This window comes from Microcaecilia unicolor, chromosome 7, assembly GCF_901765095.1.
Source record: "Microcaecilia unicolor chromosome 7, aMicUni1.1, whole genome shotgun sequence".
Classification (NCBI taxonomy): Eukaryota; Metazoa; Chordata; class Amphibia; order Gymnophiona; family Siphonopidae; genus Microcaecilia; species Microcaecilia unicolor.
Genome location: NC_044037.1, coordinates 292,489,577 through 292,509,588, shown reverse-complemented (window position 1 = coordinate 292,509,588; position 20,012 = coordinate 292,489,577). Strand labels below are relative to the sequence as shown.

Genomic DNA, 20,012 nt, shown 5'->3' with positions numbered 1-20,012 from the left:
ATTATGCTTTGAGAGGCCTTGGCACATGCCATGATTATTATTATTATTATTAGCATTTGTATAGTGCTACCAGACGCACGCAGCGCTGAACACCTGACACAAAGAGACAGTCCCTGCTCAAACGAGCTTACATTTCTAAATAATACAGACAGACAAGAGGGAAGTAATGGGTGAGAAGGGAGGAAGGGACAAGGGGAGGGCAATTGTGGCTAGGAGCTAAAAGCAGCAGTGAAAACCTTTCTACTTACAATACAATTATTCTCTCTGTACCAAAATAGGCCTTCTCCTGAACAGACCAATAAGGGATGAATTGATCATTTATATTGTATTTTGACTTTATTAAGCAATCCATTTATTGTGTAGTTAAGTCATGCTTTTCTTGATGGTTGTGAACTGTAGTTTTTGAGGTCATTCAATACTGGAGATTAAGATACATCACCAGCACAGTGCCATCGAATTGAAGATACCCCCTGAAATTGCTGTATTATAAAATGATGCATATCAAAGCAAATGCAACACAATAACTTTGAGGCATCCTCAATATGGTTGAGGAAAAGTTCTCTGAGTCTGACGTCGTCAGCATGCAAGGAAGAAGACTTTTCTCTGCAGCAGAACGGTCGGAGTGGACGTCGGCTGGCGGGGAGTGGGGTCCCCCGCCAGCAAAACGGAAGGTAGGCGGCGGCAAGGGGGGGGGCTAAAATGTGCCCCCTCCCCTCGAGTTCTGGACCCCCCTCCCACGGAAGTCTGGCTACGCCCCTGGGTTAGAGACAGAGAAATACCTGAATATAACTCACCTCAAGCTACGACTGAAAAAGGCGAGCAAAATTCAAATAACTTACCGATTCGCTTGAGGCAGCTCTGATTTCTCCTGTCATTAAGAAAGTAAATTTTGGAAAGCTAAATATGCATTTTCATGCTCTTAGTTATAATGATGAAATATGTCATAAGGGTATCAATTAGATTTCAATTAGATGCTTTCCTATTCACTAGAATATGGATAACAAATGTGGGTTATTCTATCTCATTTCAATCAATAAGGTTGCCTTCATGTACTAGACATCTTTCAGTGGCTTGGATAACAATAGCTAATGTTGGAGATTCCTACTGCAGTCATATATATTTCAGGAGCTAAATGCACAGCAATTACAGCCTTTCCTTGAGGTTTATATTACTACTGGCTCCGTTAGCCAGGTGAGCAGAAAGACTGATTTAATATGATAAATGGCATTACAATCAAGGTTCAAACAGCGTCAGAGGAAGCGGAGTAACCTAGTTGTTAGAAAAGCAGCCTGAGACCCTCACAAGCCAGGGTTCAAATCCTGCTTCTTCCACTGATGTTTCTTACGATCTTGGAGAACTCAGTTCAGTCTCCATTGCCTCAGGTACATAAGTACATAAGTAATGCCACACTGGGAAAAGACCAAGGGTCCATCGAGCCCAGCATCCTGTCCATGACAGCGGCCAATCCAGGCCAAGGGCACCTGGCAAGCTTCCCAAACGTACAAACATTCTGTACATGTTATTCCTGGAATTGTGCATTTTTCCCAAGTCCATTTAGTAGTGGTTTATGGACTTGTCCTTTAGGAAACCGTCTAATCCCTTTCTAAACTCTGCCACGCTAACCGCCTTCACCACGTTCTTCGGCAACGAATTCCAGAGTTTAATTACGCGTTGGGTGAAGAAAACTTTTCTCCGATTTGTTTTAAATTTAGTACACTGTAGTTTCATCGCATGCCCCCCTAGTCCTAGTATTTTTGGAAAGCGTGAACAGACACTTCACATCCACCTGTTCCACTCCACTCATTATTTTATATACCTCTATCATGTCTCCTCTCAGCCGTCTCTTCTCCAAGCTGAAAAGCCCTAGCCTCCTTAGTCTTTCTTCATAGGGAAGTCGTCCCATCCCCGCTATCATTTTAGTCGCCCTTCGCTGCACCTTTTCCAATTCCACTATATCTTTCTTGAGATGCGGCAACCAGAATTGAACACAATACTCAAGGTGTATATAAAATATGCCGAGCGCCTTTCCTTGCGACCAAATTTGGTCACATCCATTTAAGGCCATGTTTTACTTGTCATAAATCCCAATGCCTAAATTAGGCCCAGAGCAGGTGTATTCTATAATAATGCAGATCGATTTTTGAAATGCCCATGACCCGTCCATTTTTCAACCATGGAATTTACGCACATCATGTTATAGAATACACTTAGTGAATTGTGCATATAAATCTTAATGCCAATTAGTGCCGATAGTTGCTTGTTAACATCCAATTAACAGCGCTGATTAGCTAGTTAACCAATTAAGCTACATGAATTGTTGCAGAATACCCTTCGATTTCCATGCCCCTACCACCACCCATTGAGAAAGAGATAAGGGCTTCCGCGCTAACCCAGCAGTATCCAGGCAGTGCGCAGTGATGCTCGACTACCACTGGGTTATTGCCACACAAGCCATTTCAGGGGGTTTTCTTTTCCCCCTGGAAATGGCGCCTGCTCAGGGCAGGACTACCACTGGTGGGTACGTTGGGCTGACGATAGTCCAGAAAGAGTGAGCGGTAAGCCCGTGTTTGTTAGGCTTACCACTGCTCTGTAAAATGGTCCCTCAGTTATTTAATATATGAAATGCAGGAACAATGGATGTGTTATGGCTTTATTATTTTACAAACTATATAATTTTAGTATCAACCTAATTTTGAGTGCCTTTTATTGCATCTGGTACAAGTTGTACACATCGTAATGGTTAGAGTTATAAGGCAGAACATTTGCTGAAATGTCTGCTTCTGTCTTTTATTTTCATAGTTGAGTCTCAAGTTTGGCATCAGTGGCGTCAGCTTGAAATTGTCTCCAAGATATCACAGGTTCTCACGCACAAATTTAAAAAGTTTCTCAACAATCAGTGTAGGCGACGTTCTCCTAAACAATTGCCCGTATCTACCTCAACCCCATGCGCGATAACTAAAGTCCATTAAAAGAAAATTAACTTCTAAGTCACACAGAGATATTTTTCAGTATTCCCTACCCTACCTATAAGGGCCGAATGTTGAATGCTAACGTGCATAGGTAGAAATGCAATACCTAGAAATTTATTGCCTTCATTACACATGGTCCTCTGAGTCTCTGTGTGTAGAACTTTTCCAATTACTTGTAAATTACAGGGGTTAAGAAATCATTTTGTACTTTTTTGTAAGGATGTGCAGGCCAAAAGCTGTTATTTTGTTTAGTTTCCCAGGTTGTTCATGGGATTTTTCATTTTATGTATTTATTTTGTTTTGGGGACGCTGTGGTCAACCGTGTACACTGTTAACTTATTAAAAAAAATAAAACAGAATTGTGAAGCTTATTTCTTTCGTTTCAAATAATGTTTACAAAAGGTGGCATATCAAACATATAAACGGCAAGTGACTGACTCACCTGCAAATGCGCAGTAGAGTCGGAACGCTGAGCGTATAGAAGTCTAAGCCCCGCCTCCACCAGCAGTACAGCCCAATAGGGAGGAGGGCTTGGACATGGGCGTAGAAATTGGAGGAGGAGGGAAGGAGGGGGCGGAACTGAGGGAAACAGACGTTGGGGGGAGGGCAGAGGACGGAGCAGGGTTGGTGGACAGGGGGAGGCCATAGGAAAACAAAAAACTAGCCCGTTGTTACGGGCTTAACGGCTAGTAGATCATAATGCCCATGCGTATCATCTGATTTCCTTGGTTATATCTGTGTTGGATGAACCATTTTTGCAGGGCCTCTCATAGTTCATCTTTTCATTTTCTGTTTCTGTCTCTCTGATATTTTTTCACTGTCACCGAGTCATTTTGTGTTACTAGGGCATGCTTAGATCTGAGGTTTAATTACTTGCCTTTTCCATATGTGAGCTCAGGATGAGTTACAAAGTTGAAGGACCCGTGTACAAGTGGACTTCAAGTCTAAGTTGTACCTAGATGGCAGATGAATTTTAACATGAGCAAGTGCAAGGTGATGCATGTGGGAAAAAAGAACCCAAATTATAGCTACGTCATGCAAGGTTCCACGTTAGGAGTTACGGACCAAGAAAGGGATCTGGGTGTTGTCGTCGATAATACACTGAAACCTTCTGCTCATGTGTGCTGCTGCGGCTCTGAAAGCGAATAGAATGTTGGGTATTCTTAGGAAAGGTATGGAAAACAGGTGTGAGGAAGTTATAATGCCATTATATCGCTCCATGGTGCGATATAAGTTGATTGTAAATATAAGTTGATTGTATAAAATTCAGGTGCATTTTAAGAATACGCCTGCCTAGGTGTGTTTTTTACCAAATGGATTTTTCAGGCACCATATATAGAATCTGGCCCTTAGGGCAAGACTCAGTCAATGGCGCCCAGCTCTGGGATGAATGCTCTTTATTGAATAACGCTAGGTGTCGAATTCCATGCACAACATTGAGCACAAAGGCTTACACCAACTGAAACCTGGTGTAAATCCTGGTGCGTAAGTTAGATGCGGATCCGTGCGAAGTACTGCACACATCTTTAGTGAAAGTCCCAAATGGCCACGCCCCTTTTGAGTTGATCACTGTAAAATTTGCATGTGGATATGTATAGAATAGTGCTTAACAAGATGCATGCACAAATCCAAATTGTTGCCAATTCAGGCCAATAATTGAGTGGAGTGGCCTAGTGGTTAGAGCACCGGTCTTGCAATCCAGAGGTGGCCGGTTCAAATCCCACTGCTGCTCCTTGTGATCTTGCTAAGTCACTTAACCCTCCATTGCCTCAGCTACAAACTTAGACTGTGAGCCCTCGTGGGACAGAGAAATATCCAGAGTACCTGAATGTAACTCACCTTGAGCTACTACTGAAAAAGGTGTGAGCAAAATCCAAATAAATAAATTATTTGAGATTCTGTTGCTACTATCTGAGATTTTACATGGAATGTTGCTACTGTTGGAGATTCTATATGGAATGTTGCTATAGTGTAGGAGTGGCCTAGTGGTTAGAGCACCGGTCTTACAATACAGAGGTGGCCAGTTCAAATCCCGCTGCTGCTCCTTGTGATCTTGGGCAAGTCACTTAACCCTCCATTGCCTCAGATACAAACTTAGGCTGTGAGTCCTCCTGGGACAGAGAAATATCCAGAGTACCTGAAAGCAACTCACCCTCAGCTACTACTGAAAAAGGTGTGAGCAAAATCCAAATAAATAAAACATCCAATTATTAGAAATGATTGGCTCATTAGCCAATTTAGTGGCAAGCGCATCCCTGGATAGTGCACAATTTTGTGCATACAACTTATAGAATCCGGGGTTAACTTACAGAGTCCTATAAATTGCTCACATAATTGTCACATTTAGACACTAAGGGGGCCTTTTACAATGCCACGGTAGCATTTTTAGCTACTACTACTACTTATCACTTCTATGGCGCTACAAGGCATAAGCAGCGCTGTACACCATACATGAAAAGACAGTCCCTGCTCAAAGAGCTCACAATCTAAAAATGGAATGTTGCTAGTGGAATAGCAACATTCCATGTAGAATCTCAAATAGTAGCAACAGAATCTCCAATAGTAGCAACATTCCATGTAGAATCTCAAATAGTAGCAACAGAATCTCCAATAGTAGCAACGTTCCATGTAGAATCTCAAGTAATAACAACATTCCAGAATCTCAAATAGTAACGACATCCCATGTTCCACTGCACTAACCACTAGGCTACTCCTCCACTAGCAACATTCCATCTAGAAGTCTGGCCTTGCAGATCAGTAACGCGGCCGCGCAGGCTTCTGTTTCTGTGAGTCTGACGTCCTGCACGTATGTGCAGGACGTCAGACTCACAGAAACAGAAGCCTGCGCGGCCGTGTTGCTGATCTGCAAGGCCAGGCTTCTACATTACTACTACTACTTATCACTTCTATAGTGCTACAAGGCATGCACAGCGCTGTACACCATACATGAAAAGAGAGTCCCTGCTCAAAGAGCTCACAATCTAAATAGGACAGACAAACAGAACAATTAAGAGGTAAGGGGGATTAAAGAGGTGGGGATAAAAGGGTACAGGGCACAGTAGAAATTAGCTGGTGGTAAATACTGAACACCCATTACATTACTGTGGGCATCTCAGCGTTTCCCACAGCTGGTTTCTACCATCAGCTAAAAACACTATCACGGCTTAGTAAAATTCCCCCTAAAATGTACGCTAATCACAGACCTTATATAAATACACACATATACATTTAGGTGTACCAATGTCAGTTTATGCTCGAATTGTATAAGAACACATACATGATTACATGTTCTTAATAGAACAGGCTCACAGCCCGTGCATAAATGGCACCAAAACTTTGGCACCCTGTTCTGGACTTGCCCGCTTTGCATGCTGGTGTGCGCATTCTTTTAGTTGCATTCAACAGAAGTGTTCCTGCGGGCGAGCTTAGGGCAGGGATTGAAACAGCAGGGACACTTTACCATCTTCTACAAAGATGAGCACTGCTTTCCTTGTAAAAAGTAGGCACAGAGGGGAACAAAAAGCTAGGTACAATTGTCAGCAAGTACTTTTTCCTTTGTCAGATTTGAAAGCCAAAGTACGCATGCATTTTCCCTTTGAAAACTGGTGCAGAGTCGGTGGATAAAAAGTGCAGCAGTATGAAATCTGATCTTCTGTGATGGATAAAACTATTCCTTTCAGAAGGGATCAAACTGGGCAGTGTTACCAACTGACTCGGGATTTTTTTTGTGTTGTTGGTGCAAATAAAAAGTCCTGGTCCTTGTCATTTATAGGGCAGGTCTGAACACTATGCAAGGCTTAATTCCTAAAGACAGCATGGCACACAGATTTGCGCATCCAAGATGGGCGTGCAAATTAATTGTGCAATGAACCCTTAACTACCAATAATTGGGTGCTTACGACCAATTATTGAAGTGAATTGGTACCACTTAGGATCTGCGCATTCATCTGGCTGCACGCTGTTCTATAAGTCATGGCGCCTAACTCTAATAGTGCCCAGGGGCCCCCACAGATTACGCCCTGGCCCCCTCTACATTTGACACCCCCGCCACCGCCACCCGCCCCCGCATCAGGTACCTTGTTTGCTGGCGGGGGTCCCCAATCCCAGCCAGCCAGAGTCTTCTTCAGCGCCGGTCGACTCCGGCGCCTTCGTGGTGTGATCATCTGTTTCTGACGCCTTACATCCTGCACAGGGCTACATGCACAGTGCAGGACGTAAGGCGTAAGAAACAGATGATCATGCCACGAAGGCGCCGGAGTCAACTGGCACTGAAGAAGACTCTTTGGCTGGTGGGGATTGGGGCCCCCCGCCAGCAAACAAGGTACCTGATGCGGTGACGGGGCAGGGGGCTGGTGGGCGGCAGTGGCGGCGGGGGGTTGTGGTTGCGGCTGTGAGGGGTCCAAAGTGGTGGTGGGGTGGCTAAACAGTGCCTCCCCACCTCGGGCTCTGGCCCCCCCCTCCCGCCGAGGTCTAGCTACGCCCCTTCTAATGCCTAACCCATAAGGGGGCATGGCCGTGCGAGTGTCCAAAATGTTGTGCATGTAGTTACAAAACAGTGCTTCGGTTTGCCTAACATGAGCACCAGCATTTAGACCAGGCTTCAGCAGGCTTAAGTCTGGTACCTACAGACCTGGATTGTATATACATTGCCATACGTTGTGCATAGAAATCCAGGCACACAACTTAATTGAATAACAAAGCCAATCAGTGCTGATAATTGGTGACTTAACAAGCAATTATCAGCGCTAATTGGCATTAGTTAGAATTTACATGCACAACTTGCTAGGCACATTCTATAAAGTGATTTGCGTAAATTCTAAGATGCGGATGTGAAAAGGGGGCATTTTCACAGGCGTGGAATGGGCGGTTCATGGGCATTCCTAAAAACTATTCACACTGCAATAGAATATGCGCAATCCATGAATAAATTAGGGATAAATGTCTGCACCTAAATTTAGTCACCGGACCAAGCACTTTGGCGCATTCTGTAAACTATACTTAAATTAGGTGTAGTCTATAAACTGCACTTAACTTTATTTGACATTTATAGAATACGCCTAGGCACATTATTTTTTATGCCAATCTTTTCAACATCTTATATTGAATCTAGTCCTAAGTGAAGGGGCACTTGCCCTTTATAAAATAGCATTTATTTATTTATTTGCTGCATTTGTATCCCACATTTTCCCACCTTTTTGCAGGCTCAATGTGGCTTATATTAAGCCACAATGGTGATCACCATTAACGGAATGATAACTACAAAGAGGTGTTACAATCAAGGTCTCTGAAAATATCACGCAAATTAGATATAAAAACAAGATAACAAGCGAATTAGAAAAAATAAATAAATAATTCATAGCAGGTGTACAAGAGTAGGACAAGGTAAAACGTTCAATAATGTCAATGTGAATTAAAGTAACCAGATTGAAGGAATCAGAGTTGGTTTGTTCTGATGCATTTTAGATGTCAAGTCTTTTACGAAGGATTCTTGTTACAAGTCTCTTTGAATAGGTTTGTCTTCAGTAACTTCCAGAAGGTTGTCAGATCATGAGCTATCTTTATGGGGTTCGGTAGTGCATTCCATAGCTGCGTGCAGATGTAGGAAAAGCTAGACGCACATATTGATTTGTATTTAAGTCCTCTACAGTTGGGATAATGGAGGTTTAAGAAAGTTTCTGTTGAGCTTTTTGTATTTCTTGTTGGAAGGTCTATGAGGTCTGACATATATGACGGGGCCTCTCCATATATGACTTTATTTAAGTGCCAATTTTTTGTCACCCGTATTTGAGTATTATTTATAGAATTTCCCTCATACTTTCCCTTTTAAAGTTGCCTAGGGTAATTATCCTTCCAAACAATATGCAGTTCTAAAAATGCAATATGTGTTTTAGTGTCTTTCCCTCCCCCATCCCACTTCTGGGAATGCCTTTGCTTAAAATGGGCAAATGTGCAGGTATACTCTTACCTGCAGGGAGGGTGGGCATTTTAAGACTGCCAACATATTTGGGTAAATAGCCCTCCAAATGACTGTCCAAGGAATCGACCAAGCACCACATTTTGTTATAGTGCTGACTGGTATAAGTCTTTCCCGTGGGGTCTGTGAGAGAGTGGATGGTATAGTGAAGAGCACTCCCTCACTGATGGTGCAGTTGAGCCACCTTACAGCAGGTGGCGCTAGTTAGCTGAGGTTGAGGCAGAGGGACAGGGCTCCGACCAGGCTGCAGTTAAATACCCTGTGGCTGAATAGATCAAGGAGACCTCAAGTACAGAGAATCCAAGGGTTATAAACCAGGGCAGAAGACCTGGGAAGAACCAGGGGAACAAGAGTGCCTTATGTTATCAGGGAGTGCTACCCCATAAGTGACTGAGCAGAAGAGGATTAAGATAGGACAAATTTGTCTTGCAACCTGGTACAGTGTGACTTGGTTAGTCAGTGAAAGTGGAACGGTGGGGATTCCAGGAAGAAGGTAGTTGGGCTGCTTGGTGGAGAGGCAACCTAGCGTGTGCCGTGGGGCCTTCAGGAGCAGACCACGGGAGAAAGAGCTTATTTATTTTATTTATTTATTTGTTACATTTGTATCCCACATTTTCCCACCTATTTGTAGGCTCAATGTGGCTTACATAGTACCGTAAAGGCGTTCGCCAATTCCGGTATGAACAAATACAGTAATGTTGTGGTAGAATAAGGTTCATGTGTACAGACACATTAGGGAATCGTAGAGAGGAAGAGAATCGTAAAAAGGAAGAGTTATTATATGTCCATTACGAGCTTTGGTTTGGTTGTGTTGCAGGGTACAGGCATTTAAGTTGGGTCGGTAGGGGATGCCTTTTTGAACAGGTTAGTTTTTAATGATTTCCGGAAGTTTAGGTTGTTTTCACGGCTTTTGGTAATGCGTTCCATAGTTGCGTGCTTATGTAGGAAAAGCTGGATGCATAGGTTGATTTGTATTTGAGTCCTTTGCAGCTTGGGTAGTGGAGATTTAGGTATGTTCGTGTTAATCCTGTTGTGTTTCTGGTTGGTAGGTCTATGAGATCTGTCATGTATCCCTGAGCTTCGCTGTAGATAATTTTAAGAGCCAGGGTATTGAAAGCAATACGTTCTTTGATTGGGAGCCAGTGCAGTTTTTCTCGGAGGGGTTTGGCGCTTTCGAATCGCGTTTTTCCAAATATAAGCCTGGCTGCCATGTTTTGAGCAGTCTGAAGTTTCTTTATAATTTGTTCTTTGCATCCCGCATAAATTCCGTTGCAGTAGTCTACATGGCTTAGTACCATTGATTGTATCAAGTTGCGAAATGTTTCCCTTGGGAAGAATGGTTTCACGCGTTTGAGTTTCCACAATGAGTGGAACATTTTCGTTGTTGTAGATTTCACTTGGTTCTCTAGTGTGAGGTTACGGTCGATTGTAACACTGAGAATGTTCAGGCTGTCTGAGATAGGGAGGGTATAATCTGGGGTGTTTATGTTTGTGGGTTTGATCGTATTGTATGTCTTTAAGAAGTGACTTTTGCATTTCTATTTATCTCTGACCTGCGGAGAAAACAAGTTACAGTTTTCTCTGCATGTATGTAAATATTTTCCTTTCACCTTTAACCCCTGTGTGGCTGTATTTATCAAGGGCCCAGGCCTATCCGCTAGCCACGCTACCACAAGGCTTAAAGATGTGAAATTAGACGAACAGCAAATACATCTAAAGAACAGTAGAAAGGAAAGATCCCAGGGCAATGAGATATCCAACAGACACAGAAAGCTTTGTCCTATTGTGATCCTATTATATTATCCATAGATGTAAGATCTGAAAAAAAAATCCTTATGGAATAGGATGCAAATATTATAAAGGCTAGAAAACAGGTATCAAGTGACAGCACAACTGTCCCCAATGAGATAATCACATTTTGACAGACTGAATTCTGAAGCATCACTACCACCGAGAGGGTGGGGGGAGTCTTTTTCATGCCATCAACAGATACAAAACACTGCAATTCTCCCCTTAGCTATGATGATTCAGGGCGCATTCTGCTACAACAGGAGGAAAATTAGAACAGAAAGGGCATCGTGATAACAGTACAGACTTACAATTCTATCAGTGCCCCCAGAATCAAAAGACTTTGCGGCCTCTGCCTTTAGTGTATAAACAACTTTCATTTCAAACCAAAACTATATGAGACATCTTGACCTCTGGCCAGTATTTATTTGCAAGTCATGTTTTCCTGCTAAATCATATTGGAAGGGACGAGACATAAATTCTCTTCACCATCAAGAGAACAAGGGTGCAATGACATATCTTCCTACCGTATCTTCTTACCAACCACAACAGTCATCCATTGGGCAACGTTTATTGCTCAGTGACATTTTCATCTGATATATATGCATTCCAACCGGATAACTATGCATCTATCCAATATAGAATAAGGGTGTGGGGGGAGGGGCACAGAATAATAGGAGAAAGTGAACTAGGTACTCTACGGCCGATATTCAGCCTGTGGGAGGCGGGGCCGGCTAAGTGCCGTGATCGGCGCTGAGCCCGGACATTGAATGATGGGTGGTTTCTGGTGACCAGCATTGAATATCTGGAGGGTTTTTTTTTTGGCCAGCTTAAAATCCAATGAATAAGGGAGACAGTTGCTGTGTTTCTATCAACCCTGCGAACTGCAAGGCTGTTTTTGTTGCTGCTTTCATTGGATTTTAGCTCTATTGCACATATGTGCCCTTTGGGACCGCAATAGCTGTTTTAGCCCCTGACGCAACCTCTAGAGGGGCGGAACGTGGCCACGTCGGGACATTTTACAGAGTGGCACAAATAAAGCCTTTTTATCACGTTAGACACGTGTTCTGCTCTTCTTTGGACTGCTTTCTGTACTGCAGACCATTTCCTTCCTCTTTTGGTGTTTCCAGTTATATAATAGGGTCAGTTATGCATGTAATGTAATTAGCTAATTGGTTCTAAATTGATACTTAATTGATAATAAGTGCCAATAATTGGCCTTAACAAGCACTGATCAGCATTAATTTGCAGTTCCACCCAGGGGCGTAGCCAGACTTTTGCGGGAGGGGGGTCCAGAGCCAGAGGTGAGGGGGCACATTTTAGCCCCCCTGGAACCGCAACCCCCCCCACCATTGCCGCCACCACCAACTTTGCACCCCCCCCCCCCACCGATGACCCTCTCAAACCTCCCTCCCGCCGCCAACCCACTGTCGTCTACCTTTGCTGGCGGGGATCCCAACCCCCACCAGCCGAGGTCCTCTTCTTCCCGCGCAGGACGTCAGAAACAGAAGGAAGCCTTTTGCGGGAAGAAGAGGACCTCGGCTGGCGGGGGTTGGGGTCCCCTGCCAGCAAAGGCAGGCAATGGGGACGGCGGGAGGGGGGTCTAGAGGGTCGTCGGCAGGAGGGTCCAGGGCCAAATCTACGGCCCCACGTAGCTACGCCACTGGTTCCACCTGCAACTGGCTAACAATTCTATAAACTGAGCACCTAATTTCTAGAGCACACAGCCCCACAGGGAGCATGTACCTGGGAGGGGCATGGGCGGGCAGGGGCGTGCCAAGCAATTAAGTGCGATGTTATAGAATGCTGTCATTTGTGCACCTGACTGCCGGTACTTAGGCACTACCATTGACTTTAGCCTTTGAGCTGGCATAAGGGCTTGCACCGAAGGTTAGACACGGATGTACGCTAGTATTCCAGAATGGTAGTTCCGTACGCAACTGCCACTATAGAATTGGTGCTGCGCTCAAATGCTTGGTGCCTAACTTTAGCTGACTTTTCTTGAACTTACCCTGTTAATTAAGGAATGGAAAACAAAAATGAGGATGTTATAATGCCCTTTGTATCGCTCCATGGTGCTACCGCACCTCGAATATTGTGTTCAATTCTGGTCGCCACATCTCAAAAAAGATATAGTGGAATTAGAAAAGGTGCAGAGAAGGGCGATGAAAATGATAAAGGGGATGGGACGACTTGGGGAAAATCCACTATTTCTGGGATAAGGACTATAAAATGTTTTGTACTTTTTGGGGATCTTGCCAGGTATTTGTGACCTGGATTGGCCACTGTTGGAAACAGGATGCTGGGCTCCATGGACCTTTGGTCTTTCCCAGTGTGGCAATACTTATGTATTTATGTACTTGGGGTTCTACATGGAATGTTGCTACACTTTGAAATTCTGCATGGAATCTTGTTGTTCTTTAGAATTCTAGAATCTTGCTATTCCTTGCAGTTCTACATGGAATGTTGCTACTCTTTGTTTTTCTGCCAGGTATTTGTGACCTGGATTGGCCACTGTTGGAAACAGGATGCTGGGCTCCATGGACCTTTGGTCTTTCCCAGTATGGCAATACTTATATGTGTATGTGTGTTTAACGTTAAAATCCTAAAATCATTCAAATTGGGCTGTTTAAAAGAAACAATAGAAAGCATTTGAAACCACATCTGTCAGACCCCTTCCTTCAGCTGAAAAAGGGAACTGTGTGGTCTCAAAGGCAATTGTAGAGGTCTTCCAGATCCTTACAGGAAACAACTTTGATCTCTAATAGCAGTGATTCACAACTTATCTCCTTATCTCCCTTAAACAATCTTACTTATGAAAATAAATTATGCAAATTAACCTACATGCACACTACCAGAATCCTTATCCGCACTCTCATGCTTAACTTACTGCAACTTGCTTTTCACAGGGCTCTCAATAAATCATCTGTTTCCCCTTCAATCTGTTCTAAATTCTTCCGCCAATGTCTCTACACTCACGTAACCCCTCTCCTCTCGTCACTTCAGTGGCTCCCTATCCATTTCTGCACGTGGTTCAAACTCCTCTTACTGACTTACGAGTGCATTTACATTCTGCAGGCTCCTCAGTACCTCTCCTCTCTTATCTCTTCCTACAAACCCTTCCCAGGAACTCCATTTATCTGGTAAGTCACTTTTATCGATACCCTTCTCCTCCGCTGTTGGCAGCTTCAGTCTCCGTTCTTTTATCTTGCTGCACCATAAGCCTGGAAGTCGGTACATCATGCTCCGTCTCTGATCCTATTCAAATCTAGGCTAAAAGTCCACATTTTTTAGGCTGCTTTTAATTTTTAACCTTGTTTATTACCCATGTTTGTTTTAATTGTTCTCATTCTATATAATAAAAAGCACCTCCAACATTCTGAAGCTGACTCCGTGGCACTGTGGCAGTGTAGGGTTCGTAAGTCTGTAGTTCAGCGTTTCATTGGCTCTCACTGTCCCCACCCTCACGTTGAGGAAACGGAACGCTGCATAGTTGCCAAGCAAACAAACACGACGTCACAGGAACGAAGAACCAATCAGACAGAACGGAACTTGGAGGAGGGAAGTGGAGTGGATTGAATCTCTAACAAACAATCATATACAGGAAGGTACGAACATCAGTGGAGGCAAGTGCACAGAACGGAAGGGAAGACAAACATTTAATCACTTTGTCACTCACACACACACACACACACACACACACACACACACACACTCACACACACACACACACACACACACTCACACTCACACACACACACACACACACTCACACACACACACACACACACACACACACACACACACTCACACACACACACACACACACACACACACACACTCAATCACTCTGTGTATCTCTCTCTTACACTGTCTGTAAAACACACTGTCACTCTCAGTCTCTCACATGGGCAACTGTATGTTGAATTCTCAGGAGGAAGGAGCTCTTCTGATGTGATTGTTAAACTGATTGAAGGGCCTGAACAAGGAAAACTTTTACCACATTGTAACACAGTTTACACAAAAAATATTGTATATAAAGAAATCTTACACATGTAAACAACAGTTATATTCAGAATACAACCGTGGAAACATTAATGGCAGGAACTCATTACATTGCTAGCGCCCGTTTCATTGCGTTAAGAAACGGACCTTTTTTTACTAGTAATAAATAATTCCATAATCCCTTACCTACTACTACTACTTATTTCTATAGCACTGTCCTGTTTGCCTGTCTTGAATAGATTGTAAGCCTACAGAGCAGGGACTGTCTCTTACATGCTGAATAGATCTAGTAGCGCTATAGAAATGACAGTAGTAGATGCAATGTAGACCAAACATGAAGTTACCCCCATGCATATGCACTCTGATTAACCTGAAAAACAAGAACTATTTCAGGACGATCGAGATTTGATTTGAGAACTGCCTGAATGTTCACCTATCTGAGGGGTCCTTTTAGTAAGGTATGCTGAAAAATGGCCTGTGGTGGTGTAGGTACGTGTATTCGGCGCACTCAGATCCATTTATCAGCGCACCTGTAAAAAATACCATTTTAAAATTTTGACTGAAAATGGACATACGGCTAAATTAAAATTGGCGCGCTCCCATTTTGGGTCTGAGACATTACCGCCACCCATTGACTTAGCGGTAAGGTCTCACACATTAACCAGGAGGTAATGCTCTACATGTGTCAAATGCCTTTTACCGTCTTGCAGCGTCACGCGCCAGAAAATAAAAATTATTTTCTGGCGTGCGTAGGGGACACGCGTCAAAAATGAAATTACCGGCCGAACCACGCGGTAGCCGGGCGGTAACTCAGAATTTGTGTGCATTGGGCGCCCATAGGCGCTTACGTGGCTTAGTGAAAGGGCCCCTATTTATCTACAGTGTTCCACTGCATGCCATGTCTACGTTTTTCAGAGCCAGGTTTCTTATACCATCGAGTCTCTATTCAATATGCAGCCTCATGGTTCCAAAACAATTAGTAATGAGAGAAACACAGAATTCAGCATTAAAACCTTATTCTGGTCAGCAGCAAAAGTGCATCTCAGGGCACCTACCTAACGAGGAATACGTAGTTGTGACTGTATCCGCATCAGCTTCGGCGATTGACTCACAGCTGCCTTCTGACAGGGGCCCCTTTATAGTCACTGGGGCTATGCTTGGATGTCTCAAGGCGGCTTTCAGTGGCGCTAAGTGATTATATTGGACTGAGGAGAGGCACCCGATAAAGCCGATGGAGTTTGCCTTCAAAACTTCAGCGTCTAATCCAGAAGTATCTGCAAGAAAAAAAGAAGAGATTTTTTTTTTCCATTTGCATTGTGGTGGGAATAAGGAGAGGGGGTGGAGAAGGAAAGGCTGTAGAGGTAAATAAACGCACTACATTGAATGGGGAATTTCTTGCATTGTGAGTAAATGGTCTTAATCACTAAGCTGAAATAAAATGTGCTATTATACCACGTGAAAAACTTACCACAGGATTTGCTAACTTGTGGTAGCGTACTAACGCAAGTTAGTGAATCCTGCAGTAAACGTACTTTCACGTTGTTGCACTTGGGAATTTTGTTCAAAGAGAAGAAAGTTAATGGCACCTGTTGAGGTGAATAACACAGCAGGAGAAAAAGGACAAATCCAACACTGGAGATGTAATAGAGACCTACTTTGATGCAAGTGTTCAGTGGCCTGACACGGTCCGTGTTTCGGCGTATCACAATGCCTACGTCAGGGGTCAAAACAACTAATCTGACTCCGAAATTGCCTACTAACAATCCTGGAACAGTTTTCCTTCTCTGGTGTCCCTATGATACACCTATATCCAGTGTTGGATTCGTCCTTTGATCAGCCTCTACTTTCTCCTGCTGGATTCTTTTGGCATAGAGGTGCAGGACGTCAGACTCACAGAAACAGAACGAAGCCCTGCAGATCGCAAGGCTTCGTTCTGCTTCTGTGAGTCTGATGTCCTGAACGTACAGCACCTCTCCGTTTTAAACTTCATTGGCTCCCTATTTTGGAACAAATAAATTTTAAAGTCCACATGATTCATAAGATTATCTACGAAGATTCCCCAGCCTACATGTACAATCTAATTGACCTTCCTTCCAGGAATCGCTCCAGATCTTCTCGAACTTATCTAAATCTACATCTTTCCAACTGTAAAAGAATCAAGTACAAAACATATTATGCATCCAGTTTCCCCGTTATTGGCAGCAAGCTCTGGAACACCCTACCAAGATCGATTTGAACAGTCAATGGCCTTTTACCTTTCCGGAAGTTGCTGAAAACTCACCTTTTTAAGCAAGCCTACACATATGTATATATCTTCCTCTATAATATTAGCAAAATTCGCCCATTCCTCTCTGAACAGACCACCCGAACCCTCGTCCACTCGCTCGTTACCTCTCGTCTTGACTATTGCAACCTTCTCCTCGCTGGCCTCCCGCTTAGCCACCTATCCCCCTTCAATCTGTCCAAAAATCCGCTGCACGTCTTATCTACCGCGTGAACCGATACTCTCATATCACCCCACTCCTCAAGCCGCTTCACTGGCTCCCGATCCGCTACCGTATACAGTTCAAGCTTCTCCTATTGACCTTCAAGTGCACTCAATCTGCAACCCCCCATTACCTCTCTACCCTCCTCTCCCCGTATGTTCCCACCCGTAACCTCCGCTCTCAGGACAAATCACTCCTTTCTGTACCCTTCTCCACCACCGCTAACTCTAGACTCCGCCCCTTCTGCCTCGCATCACCTTATGCCTGGAACAGACTTCCCGAGCCCATACGCCATGCGCCCTCCCTGCCCATTTTCAAGTCCTTACTCAAAGCCCATCTCTCCTCCCTTGCTTTTGGTGCCTAACCACCTTCCCCATTCATGATACCTACACTGACTACATAGTTGTTACCTTTAGATTGTAAGCTCTCTTGAGCAGGGACTGTCCTTCCCCATGTTTAAACTTGTACAGCGCTGCGTAACCCTGGCAGCGCTATAGAAATGCTAAGTAGTAGTAGTAGTAGTATATGATGGGACTTAAATTAGATATTGATCTGTGAGACCTGGATCTACTACTTACCAGAACTTAAAATATGTTTTTATCCTTCTGAATTCATCCCTCCTCGAAATATTTTTATACATTCTTCCTTACTCAAAACACATTACCCCACCTTTCACCCTCTCCCTGTTACCTACCTCTATTCAGCTTTCTCCCTTATCCTTTTTATTGCCCACCTCTTTATATACTATATTTAGCTGTTTTATCCATTTTATGTTATCTTGTAAACCTGTTATATTATGTAAGCCGCATTGAGCCTGCTGACAAGTGGGAAAGCGCGGGTTATAAATGTTACAATACAATACAATACAATGTGCAGGACATCAGACTCAGAAACAGAACGAAGGAAGAAGAGGACCTTGGCTGGCGGGGGTTGGGGTCCCCCGCCAGCAAAGGTAGGCGACGGTGACGGCGGGGGAGGGTTGGCGGCGGGAGGGGGGTCGAGAGGGTCGTCGGAAGGGGGGGGTCAAAGTTGGTGGTGGTGGCAGCGCCAAGTGGATAGGTCATTACCGTCCGGTTACCACATGAGACTTTGCCGCTAGGTCAATGGCTGGCAGTAAGGTCTCAGACTCAAAATGGATGCGCGGCAATTTTCATTTTGCCAGATTTCAGCAGGCCCAAGTCTGGCTCCAAAAGATAGGTGTGGGAATTGATGCTAAGCTTGATTCTATACAGGGTGCTTGCCTTTTAGAGACTGATTTTTATTATTGAATTCCCCCCTCCCTTAGTGTACAGTTACCCAGAAAAGTGAGCGTGTTTGGTATATTTACACATGCAAGTGGCAATAACTATGAGTGCCAGGTATAAAATTGCTTAGTAACAGCCTAGTAAAAGGATCCCTTAATGCATGTTACTAATGACCCCTCTTGATTTTTCCATTGTTCATTAGTGCCTCATATTAACCTACTTTAATTCTGATTTCAAATATTTCAGTATAAATCTTCTCTCAAACAAATATCAATAGAAGTTTAAATGCAATGGAGAAGGGTAGAGGTTCCCCAAGGATCTGTGCTGGGACCACTGCTTTTTAACATATTTATAAATGATCTAGAGATGGGAGTAACTAGTGAGGTAATTAAATTTGCTGATGAGACAAAGTTATTCAAAGTATTTAAATCACAGGAGGATTGTGAAAAATTACAAGAGGACCTTACGAGACTGGGAGACTGGGCATCTAAATGGCAGATTATGTTTAATGTGGGAAAGAGGAACCCAAATTATAGTTACGTAATGCAAGGTTCCACATTAGGATTCACTGACCAGGAAAGGGATCTAGGTATCATCATTGATGAAACATTGAAACCCTCTGCTCAGTGTGCGGTGGTGGCTAAGAAAGCACCTTGAATAATGTGTTAAATTCTGGTCACCGCATCTCAAAAAAGATATAGTGGAATTAGAAAAGGTACAGAGAAGAGCAATGAAAATGATAACGGGGATGGGACGACTTCCCCATGAGGAAAGGCTAAAGTGGTTAGGTCTCTTCAGCTTGGAGAAAAGACACTGAGGGGAGATATGATAGAGGTCTATAAAATAATGAGTGGAGTGGAACGGGTAGAAGTGAATCACTTGTTTACTCTTTCCAAAAATACTAGAACTAGGGGGCATGCAATGAAGCTAGAAAGTAGTAAATTTAAAAGGAATTTGAGAAAATATTTCTTCACTCAACATGTAATTAAACTCTGGAATTTGTTGCCAGAGAATGTGGTAAAAGTGGTTAGCTTAGTGGGGTTTAAAAAAGGTTTGGATAGATTCCTAAAGGAAAAGTCCATAGACCATTATTAAAATGGACTTGGGGAAAATCCACAGTTTATTTCTAGAAGAAGCAGAATAAAATGTAATGTACTGTTTTGGGATCTTGTCAGGTTCTTGTGACCTGGATTGGCCACTGTTAGAATCAGGATGCTGGGCTTGATGAACCTTTGATGTTCTTATGTACTCCCCCCCCCCCCCCCCCCCCAGGGCTGGGCTTCCTACTACCCTGGGATCTCCTAGTCACTCCCACCAGTGACTCTAAACAGGGATTCTATTTCTTAGTAATACCCATATAATGGGGGATTACATACATTTGTAATTTTTAAGGATACCTTCGATGCATTTCCCTTGCATCAAACCTTTTCAGTTTCCTTAAACTCATTTCTTCTCTGAGAACCTTGTACTGCCTCGTTTTGCAGAGTACATTCCTCGGGAGATGTGCACAGGTTTCATTCAACGCATCCTCTACAAGAGGAGACAG

General features: G+C 43.5%; 1 protein-coding gene across 4 annotated transcripts in view; it reads right to left on the bottom strand.

Moving 5' to 3' along the window:
- CNTNAP5 (contactin associated protein like 5) overlaps positions 1–20,012 on the bottom strand; it is a 531,488-nt gene that overhangs the window by 17,675 nt on the left and 493,801 nt on the right. For all 4 annotated transcript variants that reach the window (XM_030209381.1, XM_030209382.1, XM_030209384.1 and 1 more), the window contains one exon: positions 15,792–16,010. In XM_030209381.1, the coding sequence (XP_030065241.1) occupies positions 15,792–16,010 (219 nt within the window). The remainder of the gene's footprint in view (positions 1–15,791; positions 16,011–20,012) is intronic.